Below are 15,806 nucleotides of genomic sequence, written 5' to 3'. Positions count from 1 at the left end.
AAAGAAAAGGAAAAAAATAAGAAAAAGAAAGAAAAAAGAGAAGAAAAGAAAATTTAAAAAATAAAAAAATAAAAAATAAATAAATATTTATATAAATGAATGAATGAATGAATAAATAAGATAATAAATAAGTATATTTCAATATTATTAATTATTTACACTAATAATTATAATATTTTATACCTTTATTATTGTATTATACTATAAATATTATATTATATTACATTACATTATAGTACATTAATATGTTATTTTAAATAATTTAATATTATGTTAGATTATGAAAAATTAATTTATACTAATAATTATAATATTTTATACCTTTATTATTGTATTATACTATAAATATAATATATATTACATTATATCATAATACATTAATATGTTATGTTAAATAATTTAATATTATGTTATATTACCAAATATTAATTTACTCTAATAATTATATTACTATTATGCTATATTATTATTTTATATTACAATAATATTATACTATATCGTATATTTATGTACTAATATATGTTATGTTTTATTATGTTCTGTTGTATAATACTATGCAATGTCCTTTATGGTAATTTTGTCATACAAAAGTACTTTCTCAGTTTGTTTACCAAACACAAAACAAAGTACCATAATACTTGACGAATGTAGTTACTAAACAGCAAATAGCTTTTTATAACAGCTCTACTTCAGACAGCTCTACTTCCAGCAGCTCTAATGCCAACAGCTCCCCCAAACAGGACCTAATTCGTATGAGCAATACTAGGCAGCTTCTATGTCAGTACAAACTTTTTTACAACTCACGGATTCCTCGCAGGTTCCAAATTGAACCCATGATTTCAACCAAATAAAGGGGAAAGGAATCGACAAACCAAATCTCCACAGCATACAACCTAAAAATTCACCAACTAACATCACAATCAAAACCTTTGCATCCAATTTTAGCCAATTACACAAAATGAAGATGTTCTACTTCCATACAATACAGAAAACCTCGATCCCAAATCCCCTGTAAATCAAAGTTTCATACAGTAAACATATAAATGCTAGTCAAGCGAAATTCCATGATTTTAAAATTAAACCCAATCCAACCTGCAACAAAGAACAACCAGATAGGAACAAAAAATAATAGATTTAATCCAATTTCAATCAAAAGAAGAGCAGAGAAGCGTTTCATTGGGCGAAAAAGGACTGACCTTGGGGGACCAGAGGTGGTCTCCAGTGGCAACCTCGTGCTACCCGCGTGAAACAACAATGGATTGTGCCATGCTGCCTGCGTCCATGAATTCCAATTCTTCTCCCGCGAGGACCCGGAACGTCTGTTTAGTCCCACATCGGTTATTCTGGGTAGATCTTTGGCAGGATCAAAAAATCTAAATAACAGTTTATCGCTATCTTTTTGGATGAGATTTTGGATTGTTATAAATGATATCAAAGTAGATTTGACCCATAACCTATGTAGATTAGGAGACACTACAATATGGATTGGGACTGACCACGGGTCGACCGGGATGCTTCCTGACGAGGACATCAATTCTTTTTAATGAGTAGAGCCGATTGCAATTTCGAATATGGAATTCAAAAGGATCGAATAAGAAATGATACTTCAAATTCTTTTCACAATAAGAGTTATCCATACAGTGGTGGCATTTAATTATGAAAGTTAGCTAGATGGCTGACCATGTTAGTCCGTTCTTTTAAGAATATGAGTATAACCTTTTTGCTTATGAATTTGAACCCTCTAGAGGTCATGAAGCCAATTGCCATCTAACAACTATCAAAGAATCTCCCTCTAAAATAATATTTGGGGCTCTTAAAACTATTATAGCATATGTTAAACTTTTCCATGCTGCTCGCAGTTCTGTCATCGAGATTGTAGTATCAAAAATCTGAACTCCACCTGTAGTTATAAAAAAATCTTTGGAGCACCTGATAACAAAATTTGAACTGCCATAAGCACCTCTATTTTGAATGCTATCGTCAAAGTTGATCTTGAGAAAACAGAAGATAGTGGCTCCCAAAAGAAATGAATCATTTCAAAGATTTTTCAAAAAGAAAAAAAACTACTTTATTTTTGTATTTGGAAAGTAGGTATTTCTTTTCTTCAATGAGTATGCTTTGAATTTACACTATGATGTCCTCTGCTCTCAAATGAATACACATTTTTCGGTTCACAAGCAATACAAATTCATATATATATAAATGTTCTTCTAAATAGTTTAGGGTATGGACGACACTATATACTATTGTCAATGATCTCTATTACTATCCACAAACACCCAACACATTATCTACCATCTCCACCACCATGCACAACCATTCAACAATGATGGTGGACTACCAACTACTATCCATCACCATCATCATTGGCCTCCACCACAACCTATTATTACTATAGATCTCCATCACCACTGACCATGATTATCATTGATTTCCACCGTTTTTCATTAACATCCATCACCATCAACAATCTTTACTACCAACCATCACTATCAACAATCTCTACCACTATCCATTATCATCGATGATCTCCACCACCATTCACCATTTCTGGCAACACTGCTCACAATCATTGATAGTGGTGGTGGAGATTGTTGAAACGAATATTTTAAAAAGACGATGGTGGTGGAGACTGTTGATACGAATATTTTAAAAAGACGATGCACATGCATTTCAAAATGATGATACATGCATTTTAAAAAGATGAAGTGCGTCAAAGCATTGATGCATACATTTTGAAAAGATGATTCATATATTATAAATTGTTGATGCAAAAATAGGTGATTTACACATGCTCAATCGTTAGAATTGCTAGTGCATGTATTTTAAGCAGATGATCCATATGTTTAAAACAGATGATGCACCCATTTAGATAAAACTGATTCAAAGGAATTTGATGCCCATATCTAAGAAGGAAATGCATATTATAAATTACCGATCCACATATTTGAAATAGGCAAGCCACACATACATAATTACTGATATACCAATATACACATTTTGAATAAGTATAAGCAATCCACACACACAATTACTCATATACCAATATACACATTTTAAACAAGTAATGCACATAAATAAGTAATGCACTTATTAGATGATTATTGATACATACATTATAAGATATTAAATTATTACAAGTACACATTTTGAAGAGGTGGTACACATAAATGTTATTTACAAGTTTTAGAAAGATTATGCATACATCATGCTTCTGATGTATATTACTGAAATAAGCGATCACACATGCTTTATTGCTACACTTTAAACAAGTGATTCTTATGTTTCAAACAGGCAATGCACTCATCAAATGATAACCGATGCACCAATTTCAAATTAGTGATGTGCATATTTTAACATTCATTATAAATCGTCAATGCACATGAAATAGATGATTTACATATGCTTACCTGCCGGTGCACACATTTTGATAGAGGCCGAGATTGCTTGCATAATGTTAAATATAATAAATAAAAATAAATCTTATAGAAAATTTGGGTATATATGCATTATCCATTTCAAATTTGACACATGTACTATATCTCCTAATGAAAAAGTTTACATCAGATTCTTGTGCATTAGCTACTTTAATATATCTGCATCACCAATTTGAAACATGTGCATTAGTTGTTGTCCATTGTCTACATCGCCTTTCTAAACTTGAGCATTAGCAACCACTACCACTATCAATTGTTGTGGGCAGCAGTGCAGATCATCATCAATTGTGGGATGATGAAGATAGTACATCATGGAGGTGGAAATTGTACGTAGAGATTGTAAGAGGTGGATAGTGGTGATGGAGATTGTTGACAATAATGGGATATAGTACAGATGGTATGCGGTGCAGGGTGATAGTAGAAAATAAGTGTTGATGAGCGGTGGTCTAGATTGTAGAAGGTGGTGGATGGTGGTGAAGATCATCAACATTGGAGAGGGATGGTAGAGATCATCAATTATGATGAGTGACAACGGAGGTTGTAGAAGTAATGGATGGCGATAGAGATTGGCAGTGGTAGTTGATGGAAACATCGATGATGGTGGGTAATGCTAAAGATCATCGACGGTGGTATTTAGTGATGGAGATCGTCGATGATGGTGTAGGTGGTAGAAATTATTCACAATGGTGGATGATGGTAGAGATTATAGGAGGTAATGGATGGTAGTGTTGATTGCTCGATTCATTCCGTGGCGCGAAATCCATCATTGGCTAAACAATCATTTGGTTATGCCATTTTGGGCTTTGCGCTCACCGTTGGTGATAGGTGAGGAAGATCATTGGCAAAGGTGGTGGTGGAGATTGTTATCTACTGTGATGGTAGTGAAGATTATCGATTATGGTGGTTGGTGGTGGATATCATTGGATGTGGTGGGTGGTTGGGGATAGTGTTGGATATCCACGCCCATAGCCCGAGCTTGGTTCTATTCATCTATTGTTTGAGGACTTGCAAGATGCCCCTACTTCTTGAGAGAAATGCGGCATTTCTCTATACGCTAAAAGAAGTGGAGAAGAACGGTGGTCTTGGCGGTGGCAGCGGTGAGGAGAATTATGATAGAAGAGAAAGAAGGAGGAGGTCGAGAAAGCGCCGCTATTGTTGTCGAGAGCGGCCCAATATATTTGGGGGCCTAAGGCCGTTTTGTCTTTTTGAGGCCTTCCCTGCAGTGGGCGAACTTACAGGAGGGCATTTTTTCTTTTCATTTTGTCTTGAGGCCTTTCCTGCGGTGGGCCTTTTTTGTGCCAGGGCCTTAGGCGACCGCCTAAGTCGCCTAAGGGTTGGGCCGATCCTAACTGTTGGAGAATGTCGAGGCCAACTCTAAGCCTTGCCTTATTGCTCTTTTTGTTGAGCCCTCTCCCTTCACATCCGTTTTTCGGCCCTTCCTTTTTCTTAGATTTTTCTTTTTGATTCTTTTAAATAAAACATTGCCTAATGACCACGGTTTTGCTGGAAATGTACTGCTCCATAAATTATTATCATGTATTAGATGATGATTTGGCTGCGATTTTTTTGCGGATGAATCTGGATGTCTTTCATTGATGATCTTGCATAAAAAGTCCAGAAAGCATGAGTCTTAGCCCGAAAGTACGAAGCCTGATAAGTGCAGGCTCGAGCTTGAAAAGCAGATATGAAGACCAGGCTAGATCAAAGACGAATCCGGTCCAAATCTGATTCGACCTGTTCATTAAGCAGATCCAGATACCAAGCAAGATATAATCCCCCTTGAATATTACTGCTCCATGCCACGTGTATTTAGTAAATCTCACCAAACCATTTGTATTTTCTCCATCGATCCTTATGGGTCGTCCGACTGATATACAGCAATAAAAGGGAATTGCACTCAAGCCATGAGTTTCCTCGTGCGAGAATGGCTCGTGGGGATGGCTACCATTCACGAGGAGATGGTCCAATCATGATGTACCGCACGAGAGTAGTAGCATTGGTGTGAGAACCTTCTACGTACGTACGTACGTGACTTATGGGTTCAAATGGCCTTGCTCATAAGATTGTCCCGCCCAGTTTAGAATTTTGAAGCTAGCATTGCAGTTTCCCTTCCCGTCGTCTTGCATTCCTTGCCGACAAGTCTTGAAACACTGGGGTCAGGCTGTTCTCGCAATTACCGGAGAGCTGGGCGAACAAAAACGTACCCTTATTATCTTGGTTGACGTAGCTTAAAATATTTCAAGTTATCATCTGGTATAAATTTACAATATTAAAAAAAATATTTTTACATCAAAACATATAAAAATATATTTTAAAAACAGTTTAAAATGACAATTAAATTAGATTACTTAAATATTTTTGACATCTCGATTCCTAAAATATAGGTTAAAATCTCTATATATATACATATCTTGAGGTACTTTTTCCAGCTTAACAAGCTTAGCTGAGAGAGGCTGCGATTCTCAACATTCAGTTATAGTCTTAAAGCACTCGGTTACTAAATATAATAAGTTTGGATACCTAACTCTCTCGGACATTAATAATTTATATATGCTGACAACATCTGGAGGAGTTGAGAGAATGAACAATCGGACCAATTAACCAAGTACTCATTTCCTTAAAATTTTCTTACTGGGAAAAGAGTTCTTTGGATCATTATTTGATGAGATGAAGCTGAAGTAATTTAAGTTTTATGTGCTTGCTTCAGACTTTCAGTTTGGTTATATTTCCAACCTTTCCAATCCAAGGGTTAGAGATCGCATTGTTGGACCTATTTCATATAGATTAAATACCAAATGCTAGACCTATTTTATATAGATTAAATATAGTTCATCGGACTTGTTTTGCGATGGTTAAAATCTGATATACTGGATCTTCTCTATAAAGATTGAATGCAGTGCTTTGAACTCTGTTACATAAATAAATAAAATTGTAGTCTCTTACATTAATGTCTTAAAAACTATGTTTGGAAAATAGATTATAAATTGCTTATTGAAAATATTTGTAAATGAAATATATATTCTGGAAAATGCCATTTACATTGTTCTTTGGAAATATATGTAAAATATTTATTGTGGAAATCATATATTTTCTTGACAAAATTATTTTATTTTATACATCCATAATTTATTAAAATATTTTTTTAGTTGGAGATGCTTAATTTCCTTAATAAAATTTTTTGATTAGTTACTGCACATTGAACTTATTGTTTATTTCTCTCCTTTGCCTCAACAATGTTGTTTTTGCATATCTTCTTAAATCTTAAGAGTGGTTGAGTAGTTATTTTCATGATTCATATAACGATATGTTTTGATATTTAGCTTGTCGTATTGCTATTAATCATATTTTTGGAATGGCATGCATGGGACCATACCAAGTCATTAGAGGTTTACCTGTCTGTATATTGCTTGATAGTTGCTGGACTTGATTTATATAATCATTACTAATAGATTGCCTTGCATGCTTATGGGATTGGGCTCTACCAGTGTATGGCGGTTGTCGTCCCACATTTCCTATTATTGGTTGAGGATGTGACACATGTTATAGTATTTAAAAATAATTTAATTCAATGTGTATGGGCCATGAACAGCAAGATTAATTATATTTAGTTGAGAGTTTTTGTGCACACACCTCATAAGATAGCATCGCATATTCACCACCCATGATGCCATGTATTTTGAGGGTCTATTTTGGTGGTCTATTATTAATTTTTTGAGATCGAATACAATTGGAGTACTTTGACGATCAAATGCTGTCTAATGGTTGATATTTAAAAAAAAAATTAATTATTCTTCCGTGCAACAATAAATATAATATTTTTTTGGATTTTTTTTGCATGGATACTTTTCTAAAAATTTAAATTTATGTGAATACCCTCTTAAAATTTATATTTATTTTTGTACTCTTATAAAACACTATATTTGCACAAATTCTTCTAATATAATGATTTTTTAACACCGTTAATAAAAGCCATATTATTTTAATTAAAAATAAAATAAAATTTTGAAATTATTTTTTTGTCCTTTATCGCGATCGCCTTATAAATATTTATTTTTGCACATTTACTAATTAAAGATATTTTAATCATTTTAATTTGAAATCGTTAATCTTTTAACAGCGTTAGATGGTGTGGGTATACATGTAAAAATAAGAATTAAAAATGGTAGAATAGCAAAACACGTGTTTTAGTAGGGTATACATGCAAATATTAATTTTAGAAGAGTATTCATACAAAATTCGATATTTAGAAAGATATTCATGTTAAAATTCTTTTTTTAAAAAAATTATATACCATAAAAGCAAAAAATAGTATATCATTCTATTTTTTTACCCAAAATATGAATATATAAAAAAATAAATTATATTATACACCGCATAGATCATATGGCAATGTATGTCTTCCTCTCTTGGCTGTAGAAAGTCATAACCCGATCCTTAAGATTGGTATGAGGTGATTGGTATGATTCGAGAATATAAAATTTTTTCTTTTCCAATTCAAACATTACTCTTGTCATTTTATCTCCTCCTACTAAGATTTTTTTGAGGGGCGAAGTATCCAAATAAAATGCGACAAGGTGAGAAAGGACGGGTGAGACCCAGCACACTGTTTTGAGAAAGAGACAGCCGGATCACTCAAAAAAAAAACCACCCAAACTGCACGCGGTCACGGACACATCCGGGCCCATCTCCACTGGGACCCACAATACCAATGAAAAGACTCGAGTTCAGAGCATTTCCATATTAATTTGTGTATGTGTCCAATTTCTTGTAACATTATTATTATTATTATTATTATTATTATTATTATTATTATTATTATATGGACGATTTGGATGTGGGTGTAGCCTATAAAATCAGAAAGAAGAAAAAATATACAGAAGACCGAACCGAAACATGGTTATTTTAAATAAAATTTTCTAAATGATGAGCCATGCTATTTATCTCATAAAAGATATGGACAGCCCGATGGAAGACATACTTCCTTAAGAGACTAAGGATGTGACGCAGCAACCGCAATTCATCACCTAAATTCTGGATCCACTCAATTATTAAGCGCAGCACTCGCCTGGCACAGAAGATCGCTCCCACGTAGCTGTGACTTCGGCACTGGCCATTATTCTTTACTGTGTATCCTCATGCATATCACGCTCCTCTTCAGTGTGCCTGGGAACAAGTGCACTCCCCCTTAAGATACAAGGGTGCGTGCACTTGCTTAGAAATGCCGTGGATTTATTAGTCTCCAACCGCTCCACCATTTAAATCCAGTATATTTACCAGAACGGATGAAACTTCCTCTCATGTCCGCCACGCACTAAGCCCACCTCTCTCTCTCTCTCTCTCGATCGTGCCGGAGAGCGCGGGGGCGGAGCCACCGGCGACAAGCTGTACGGATGCCGGAGCATGGGTCAGAGATCACGCGGTCCTCTGGCGGCGGAGCCATTTTGGGGGATTAAGGTAGGGGGGAGGGGGGGGGGGGGGGGGGGGGGGGGGGGGGTGGGAACCGATGGGAGCTTATTGGGTGATCTACTTTGTGATGGTTTAGATTCCTGATCTCGGTTCCCGAAGCTCGCCCAATCGCTTTCTCTGGAGGAATGCAGCTTTGTTCGGTTGGGGTGGTTTATGGCTTGCTGTAGTCCTTTTCTGCTTCAGTTCTTCGTACTCCGGGGTAGGGCCGTAGGGGTGATATATTGTTGGCTTTGGGGAGGAATCTGGTGTTTTATTGTGCAGATCTTTGAAATTTGGATTCGAATTGGGGGTTGGGAGTGATTTTGTATAAAATTTTGTGCCTTTTTCTTTGTTCTCTCTTATTTCCTTATCTTTCTGAAAAAAATGTACGCTTTTTACAGCTAGATTCCCTCAGAGAGTACGTCATTCTCTTGGATCATGGTTTATTTTTTCAAAAAATACTGGTCTTTATAAATTCGCTGTGTCAGTTTTCTTTCTTTCCGTATCTCCGTCTTTTTGAATCCTTGGTTATTCCTTTTTTCCTCCTTTTTCATTCGCTTTCTCTCGTCCTCCCCCACCCTCCCAATCGAATCTAGGGTTTCATGTGTCATTGCTTGTCTTTTTTGAGGATGAGACTTTTATAAAGAACCTTTTTTATGGGTTCTAATTACGAAAATTTTATCAACAATTAATTGTTTCTGTGCCAATTTTGGTAAAAAGATAAGCTAAAGTAGCATCATTATTGAAGTATAGATTGCACAAGGAATGGGATTAGGGTGTCAATTATAGGTCTTGTAATGCTCTGTTTAGTAAAATTAATCCAAAGAAGTCCTCCTTTGCTGCAGTAATATTATCTCTCTTACGTTTTAAAGGCGGAATTTCTGGCTATAAGTATGCCAACTTTGCATTCTCATCCTGCGTAATTCTGTAGTTCCTAATGTTAGTTTATTTGTACTCTTGTAGCTTGAGGCTTGAGGGGGGGCTGTTTATCTCATACATCTGAAATGTTCCGGTTGACAGCCCTGGTAGGTGATTTGAAATTACTGAGTCCTGAGATTAGAATGATGGTGAAGAACTATTTTCTAATGGGTTTATCTTCTTTCTCCTTGTCAATCTTACAGGTGCTCGGATGAGCGAGTTTCAGAAGCAGAAGGTGCAGGATCGTCAGAAGCCCTTCCCGGGTTGTATGGGAAGGATGATTAACATGTTCGACTTGAATGCTGGCATGGCTGGGGCTAACCTGCTAACTGATAAAGCTCATAGAGATGGTATCTTCAGACTCATCTTCCTGATGCTGTTAATTTCTCATTATTTTCCTGTAAAGTGTTGTGTTTGAGTCTGTGGTCTTCTGAAAGTTATTTAAATATCTTTATTGGAACGTTTTTTAATTGTTGTCATCCATGATTGCTCCTTGTTTTTCCCTTGATACTCAAACTACTCAGGTTACACACAAAATTGCTGCCTGTAGATGGTCAGTCCAGTGCTTTTTTCTTTTGCTTTCTGATTTATGGACTTTTCAGAAGCTGTTTCTATTTTACAGTTTTGTTATGTAAATATATTTTTTTTCTTTTCAAGTTAAAATCTGATTTGCCATTTTTTCATGAATTAGGATATTATGTATCTCCATAGGTATGGTGATAAATCAGTATATTCTTTCTGGACCAAATACAGTTTCTTTGCAAAAAATTGTTTGCATGAAAAGATTATATTTGCCTTTTGTATTTGTTGATCACATTTTTTATTTTGTTATACATGAAATTTACTTTCTCTGGGTTCTAAACACCAATCCAACTTGATGATTGATTCTTAAAATTATTCCTGCTGTTATTTATATGGATAAATCATTGAGCAGGTTCTCCAGTTCACAGAAACCAATCTGATGTTAAGAAAGCCATGGATTCAACTGGAGTTTATGTAGATGACAAACAAGTAAGCAATCTTGACAGTGTGGCTTTGGATGAAACGTAATCCCTATCTAGTGAAGCTTTTTCTCTATTCTGATCTAGACTGCATTGCAGATAGCTAGCAATTTGAGCAAGAGTTCTTCAAGCAAGAGACCAGGTGGAACACCTGTGAAAATGCTAATGGCACAGGAGATGTCGAGAGAAACAGAGATGAAGCGGAAGCCACCTAGTGTCGTTGCTAGATTAATGGGTCTTGATGATGATCTGCCAGTTCAGAAACATGTATTAGTTGCAAACAAAGGGAACTCACAAGATGGCTATTCAAATACTACCTCAACAGGATCATTTCGGGGTTGCCGGCAGCTGGAAGATGACTATTTTAACAAGCCAATGCCACGTGAGAGTGCCCATGGAAAGACGGAATATAAGGATGTATACGAAGTCTGGCAACAACCATCAAGAACCAGCCGCATCAAGGATCAACATCAACAGAATGGAAGATGTAACAAAGACCAAAATGAGAAACGAATTGCTCTTGTTCATCAGAAATTCATGGAAGCTAAACGTCTAGCTATAGATGAAGAACTTCTTCAGTCCAAGGAGTTTCGAGATGCCCTTGAGGTTCTGAGTTCAAACAAAGATTTATTCATCAAATTTCTAGAAGAACCGAATTCCCTCTTCTCAAAGAAAATAAGAGAGCTGTATATGGTTCCTCCAGCACCACAGACAAAATGCATTACTATATTAAAGCCGTCAAAAACAGTCGAGACAAAAGGTGAAAAACTGCTGAAAAGACAGCAATATCCAACAGTTCACAAAGGTAGATGGGAGACAGTCAAGCCTTATTGGAGCAATAGCTTCACCAATTCAAAGACCGAAAGCTTATCTCAGCCAACAAGGATAGTGGTCTTAAAGCCTAGCCCTGGAAAGCCCTGTGACATGAAGATGAAGGCAAACCCCCTTATCACTTCTACTGAACTGCTCCAACAGAATGATGTTTATGAAAGTCTTGGGGATAATGAAGCCGTAGGTCCAAGAGAAGTAGCCAAGGAGATCACTTGGCAGATGCAAGAGAGTCTGAGTTGCCACCGGAGGGATGAATCTTTCTTATCTTCAGTCCACTCAAATGGATATGTTGGAGATGAGAGCTCATTCTATAAATCAGAAAATGAGTACATGGAAGATGAGTGTGGTAGCATTAGTGACTCCGAGACTGTGACTCCAACTTCACGATATTCATGGGATTACACTAACAGATTTAGCAGTCCTTACTCGGCCTCATCTTTTAGCCGGGCATCCTGTTCACCTGAGTCTTCGGTGATTAGGGAAGCAAAGAAACGGCTTTCAGAGAGGTTGGCTTTGGTGGCATCTAATGAAACAGGTCAAGAACAAATACAAATGCCTGGGAGCTTGAGCACTTTGGGTGAGATCCTTGCCATTCCTGGGGTGAAGAAAGAAGAAGGTGGTGATGGAGGGCTTACAGTTACGAATAGCAGGTCATGTGGAGGAGAAGATGAATTGAGGGCACAGGCAGCCTGCTTATCCATTGGTAGGACAAAAGTTGCAGATGGGCAGTGCTCCCCCCAGACTTTATCAAGGTCAAAATCTGTCCCAGTCTCATCTTCAGTTTATGAAAGCATTCGGTTGAGTGTCAAAGCTTCTGACTCTGAGATTCATAAACCTATGGTTGCAAAGCCTAAGAACGGGAAATCGTCTTTCAGGGCAAAATTTTCAAGTTTTTTCTTCTCTAAGAGTAAGAAAGCAAGCAGAGAGAAACCTGTTCCTTCCCCCTCGGTGGGCTCTGATGATATATTCCAGACTGGTGATGCTGAGACAATCATTGATAAAAATGATGATTCATCAAAATCAGTTCATAATAGATCACTCATGGAATGTCCACCGGTAAATTTAGATGAAAAATCTGCCTGTTCTGCCTCAGCAACGCCGGCCAGCAATGGATCCAAACAAGGCTCTTTCTCTTTTAAGGTTCGTTATGTGTAGTTTATATCTTTTCCACCTTATCTTGGTTAAGGTGGATAATGTGCATTCTTACTTCTAATGAATTATATATTGCTATGCAAAATAGTAATTTCATTTTTAAGGTGGTTGATGCTAGTCTTTTCCTTGTAGCTATGCTGCATGATTTTTTGTTCCTTATTGTGGGGTCTTTGAACTGTTGTGTTTTGATTTCTTCTTGTTAATAATCGTAAAATAATATGAAAGGAATATCTTCTCTTTTCTCCGCCTCTCCTTTTTCCTTCACTTTGACTCTTGCATTTAAAAATATGCTGCTCTATAGATAATCAATGCATGCTAAACTTGATCTCACATTGCACTGATTTTTCCATTCAACTTGTTGCTCAAAAAACATTTTCGTTCCTGACAGGCTACTATTTCTCATGACGAACCAAGGACTTTTGATAATTTGAGTGAGAACCAGGACAAGTTCAGGTCCTCCAAAAATTCAGATACTAAGCATGATCAGCCCAGCCCCACTTCAGTTCTAGATGCTCCTCTTGAAGATGATGCCAATGATGATGTGCTCCAGACATCTGATAGTGCCAATGCTGGACAACAATGTAAGTTTCAGTCTTACCTTGCTCTGCAAATCTTTTCTTTCCGAATGCTAATGTTTTCCTGTATCATCTTCCTTCAAAAGCAGTGTCTAGGTCTCCAGCAATTGAGTCGGTCACCCGTTCATTATCATGGGATGACGTCCACCAGAAAACATCATCACCAAATTCCTCAAAACTGTATAGGGCTTTGTCCAAGGCAGATGTCGAAGGACAAGAACTAGTTATGTTTGTCCAGAAGTTATTGTCATCTGCTGGCCTAGATAGTGAAAAGTCTGACATGGTTTTTTCTAGATGGTATTCGGTGGACAGCCCCTTAAATCCTATATTGCTTGATAAGTTCTTGGATCAGAAAGAGGAAGAGGCTAAGTCCAGGGAGAGGAGATCAAATCAGAGGCTCTTGTTCGACTGGGTGAATGCAGCATTGTTAGAAATTGGTCAGGCCACCTTACTGAATGCATACCCATGGAAGGGTCCTTACCATCATCCCCAGAAGGATACTTCACCTGATACTCCATATGGCGTTGAAGTATGGGGTCTCATTAGGAATTGGTTTTCAGGTGAGAGGAAGCTGGTGACAGGTGACGACAACAGCATTCTTGTGGTGGACGGAGTTTTGAGGAGGGAGGTAGAAGGAAGAGGATGGGCTGAATCAATGAAGTCAGAAATAGATGAAATTAGTACAGAGATTGGTAGGGAGATTTTGGAGGATTTGGTCAGAGAGGCTTTGCCAGACTTTACTGGTACATATTTGTAATGAGGTGCCTAGCTAGTTTCATTGCTTCTCTTTTAACGTTTTTCTTTCCTTATGGCCTCTGTTAATTACTGTCCTTGTTTTCACTGTAGAAATGAAGGCCATTGCATTGTTTAAATATCTATATTCCCACAAGCGATAATGTTTTATTATTCTCTAGTGTTTGATGATTGTTCATACAGCTGTTGGCAAATGGTAATGCTTTCCCCTCCATCCATTTCTTGTTTCTACAATGTTAATCTTGTGTTTATTACACTATTTACTAAGTCGTCTACAATCTATTTCTACAATCTAATGCTAATGATATTTATGCTTTGACAAGTACAGTAGAAGTCATCATTATGTTCTCTAAAGCTTGGTGTGGTCAATAATGCCTTCTTGTTGAAGGATATGTCCAACTTTATCCCCCGTGATCTTATTAGTGTCTTAGAAGGATTTAAACCCGAAGCTCTGAGCTGTGGGCAGTAGGGGTGGTCCTAATGACAGGCTCTGAGAAATCTCCTCCTGGCAACGATTGCCCATGTGGTTTCCTTCTTGGAGGACTGCAACAGTCCAGATTGTCTATTGAGGTGTGAAACATTAAACTGCAGTTTTTTCCCTACTGTTTTATTTATCCTATTAGACTCTGATAACATTTGTTAATCAGATTATGAGGCTGTCTTTATTAAACTCACAGGCTGCAGAAAGAAAGAATAAGAGGGCCCTGAAACACTTTGACATCCTCTGAAATATAGCTATAGTTTGTACAAGGGATGGTGCATTTTATATCCATTTGAGTAGAAGTTGGTTTACTGACTTATTGAATTGACTCTGGAGTGGGTCAGTCCCTGAGATAAATAATTTTTTGTGGGGTTAGCACCAGAGTAGTCTTCTCAGTTTATTTGTTTGGTTTGGTGTTGGATAAAGGTGTGTGTGTTTCTTGCTTGTGTTTTACAGCATTCGCCTGGCAATCTCTAATGGCCATCGCATGAGCTGTATGTGATTTGGCCTGTCGGTAAGGGTACTAACGTAAAAGGGATCAGTCTTTTCTTTCGTCCAGTCAATGAGTTTTATTCTTGAAAGTGCACCAACTATATAAAACTATAAGTAAGATGCACCAATTGTGTTCCCCTATATTTGATACACAATTGGGGTGTCGGTATTGCTTGCTTCTTGATTTGCTGATTTTGTTTCTTCTGTTACCTAGTTGGTTTTTGCAATTGTCAAGAGTGAGATGCTCTAGAGTTTTATCATTGTCATTGTTTTGTTATTGTTATTATGATAATTATATATACTGTATACAACCTTACGAGATGGAATCTTATCGAAGCTAAGCAGATGAACTGCCCATCCAGTACTGATAATCTGGATCTTCTGTGGAATCTCTCACCCCCTTACCGGATTCCCATTGTTTTAAGCTATTCAATTTTTATCACTATCACTAGTTAATTAAATACAATGTTAATCCAACATTAATGTGCGATTTCAAGTTTTTGTTTTGTTCACCCATCAGGTGCCATGGAGGGTTTGATCATTATTTTATCTTTTTTTTTTTCCGCTCATATAATGCAAGAACTTGATTAACATGGCTTTGTTGTATCCTCATATTAAACGTTGTATCATATACATGCCCTAGAAACCTCTAAATCAAAAATTATTTGAGGGCCCTGCTTTCTGTGTCCCTCATGCGCCTCTTTGAGATAATTAATTGATC

At 36.8% G+C, this 15,806-nt stretch overlaps 1 protein-coding gene across 5 annotated transcripts; it reads left to right on the top strand.

Annotated features, from left to right (window-relative positions):
- The first annotated feature begins 8,381 nt into the window (after positions 1-8,381).
- On the top strand, positions 8,382-14,265 carry LOC103723702 (uncharacterized). Of its 5 annotated transcripts, none has more exons than XM_088723556.2 (7): positions 8,382-9,102; positions 9,846-9,907; positions 10,004-10,150; positions 10,735-10,811; positions 10,901-12,772; positions 13,173-13,365; positions 13,449-14,265. In XM_088723556.2, the coding sequence occupies exons 3-7, from the start codon at positions 10,012-10,014 to the stop codon at positions 14,114-14,116; spliced, it is 2,949 nt and encodes a 982-aa protein (XP_088579682.2). In that variant the 5' UTR covers positions 8,382-9,102; positions 9,846-9,907; positions 10,004-10,011; the 3' UTR covers positions 14,117-14,265. The 5 variants fall into 5 exon arrangements, with proteins under 5 accessions (XP_088579682.2, XP_038975720.3, XP_038975719.3 ...); XM_039119792.3 differs by having other exon boundaries at positions 8,450-8,891; XM_039119791.3 differs by having other exon boundaries at positions 8,658-9,102; positions 10,889-12,772.
- The last annotated feature ends 1,541 nt before the right edge of the window (positions 14,266-15,806 follow it).

The sequence above is a fragment of the Phoenix dactylifera genome, chromosome 6, assembly GCF_051530095.1.
Source record: "Phoenix dactylifera cultivar Ajwa chromosome 6, Ajwa_hap1_PhDact_Kaust_v1.1, whole genome shotgun sequence".
In the NCBI taxonomy this organism is placed as follows: domain Eukaryota; kingdom Viridiplantae; phylum Streptophyta; class Magnoliopsida; order Arecales; family Arecaceae; genus Phoenix; species Phoenix dactylifera.
This window is presented reverse-complemented; position numbering and strand designations above follow the sequence as displayed.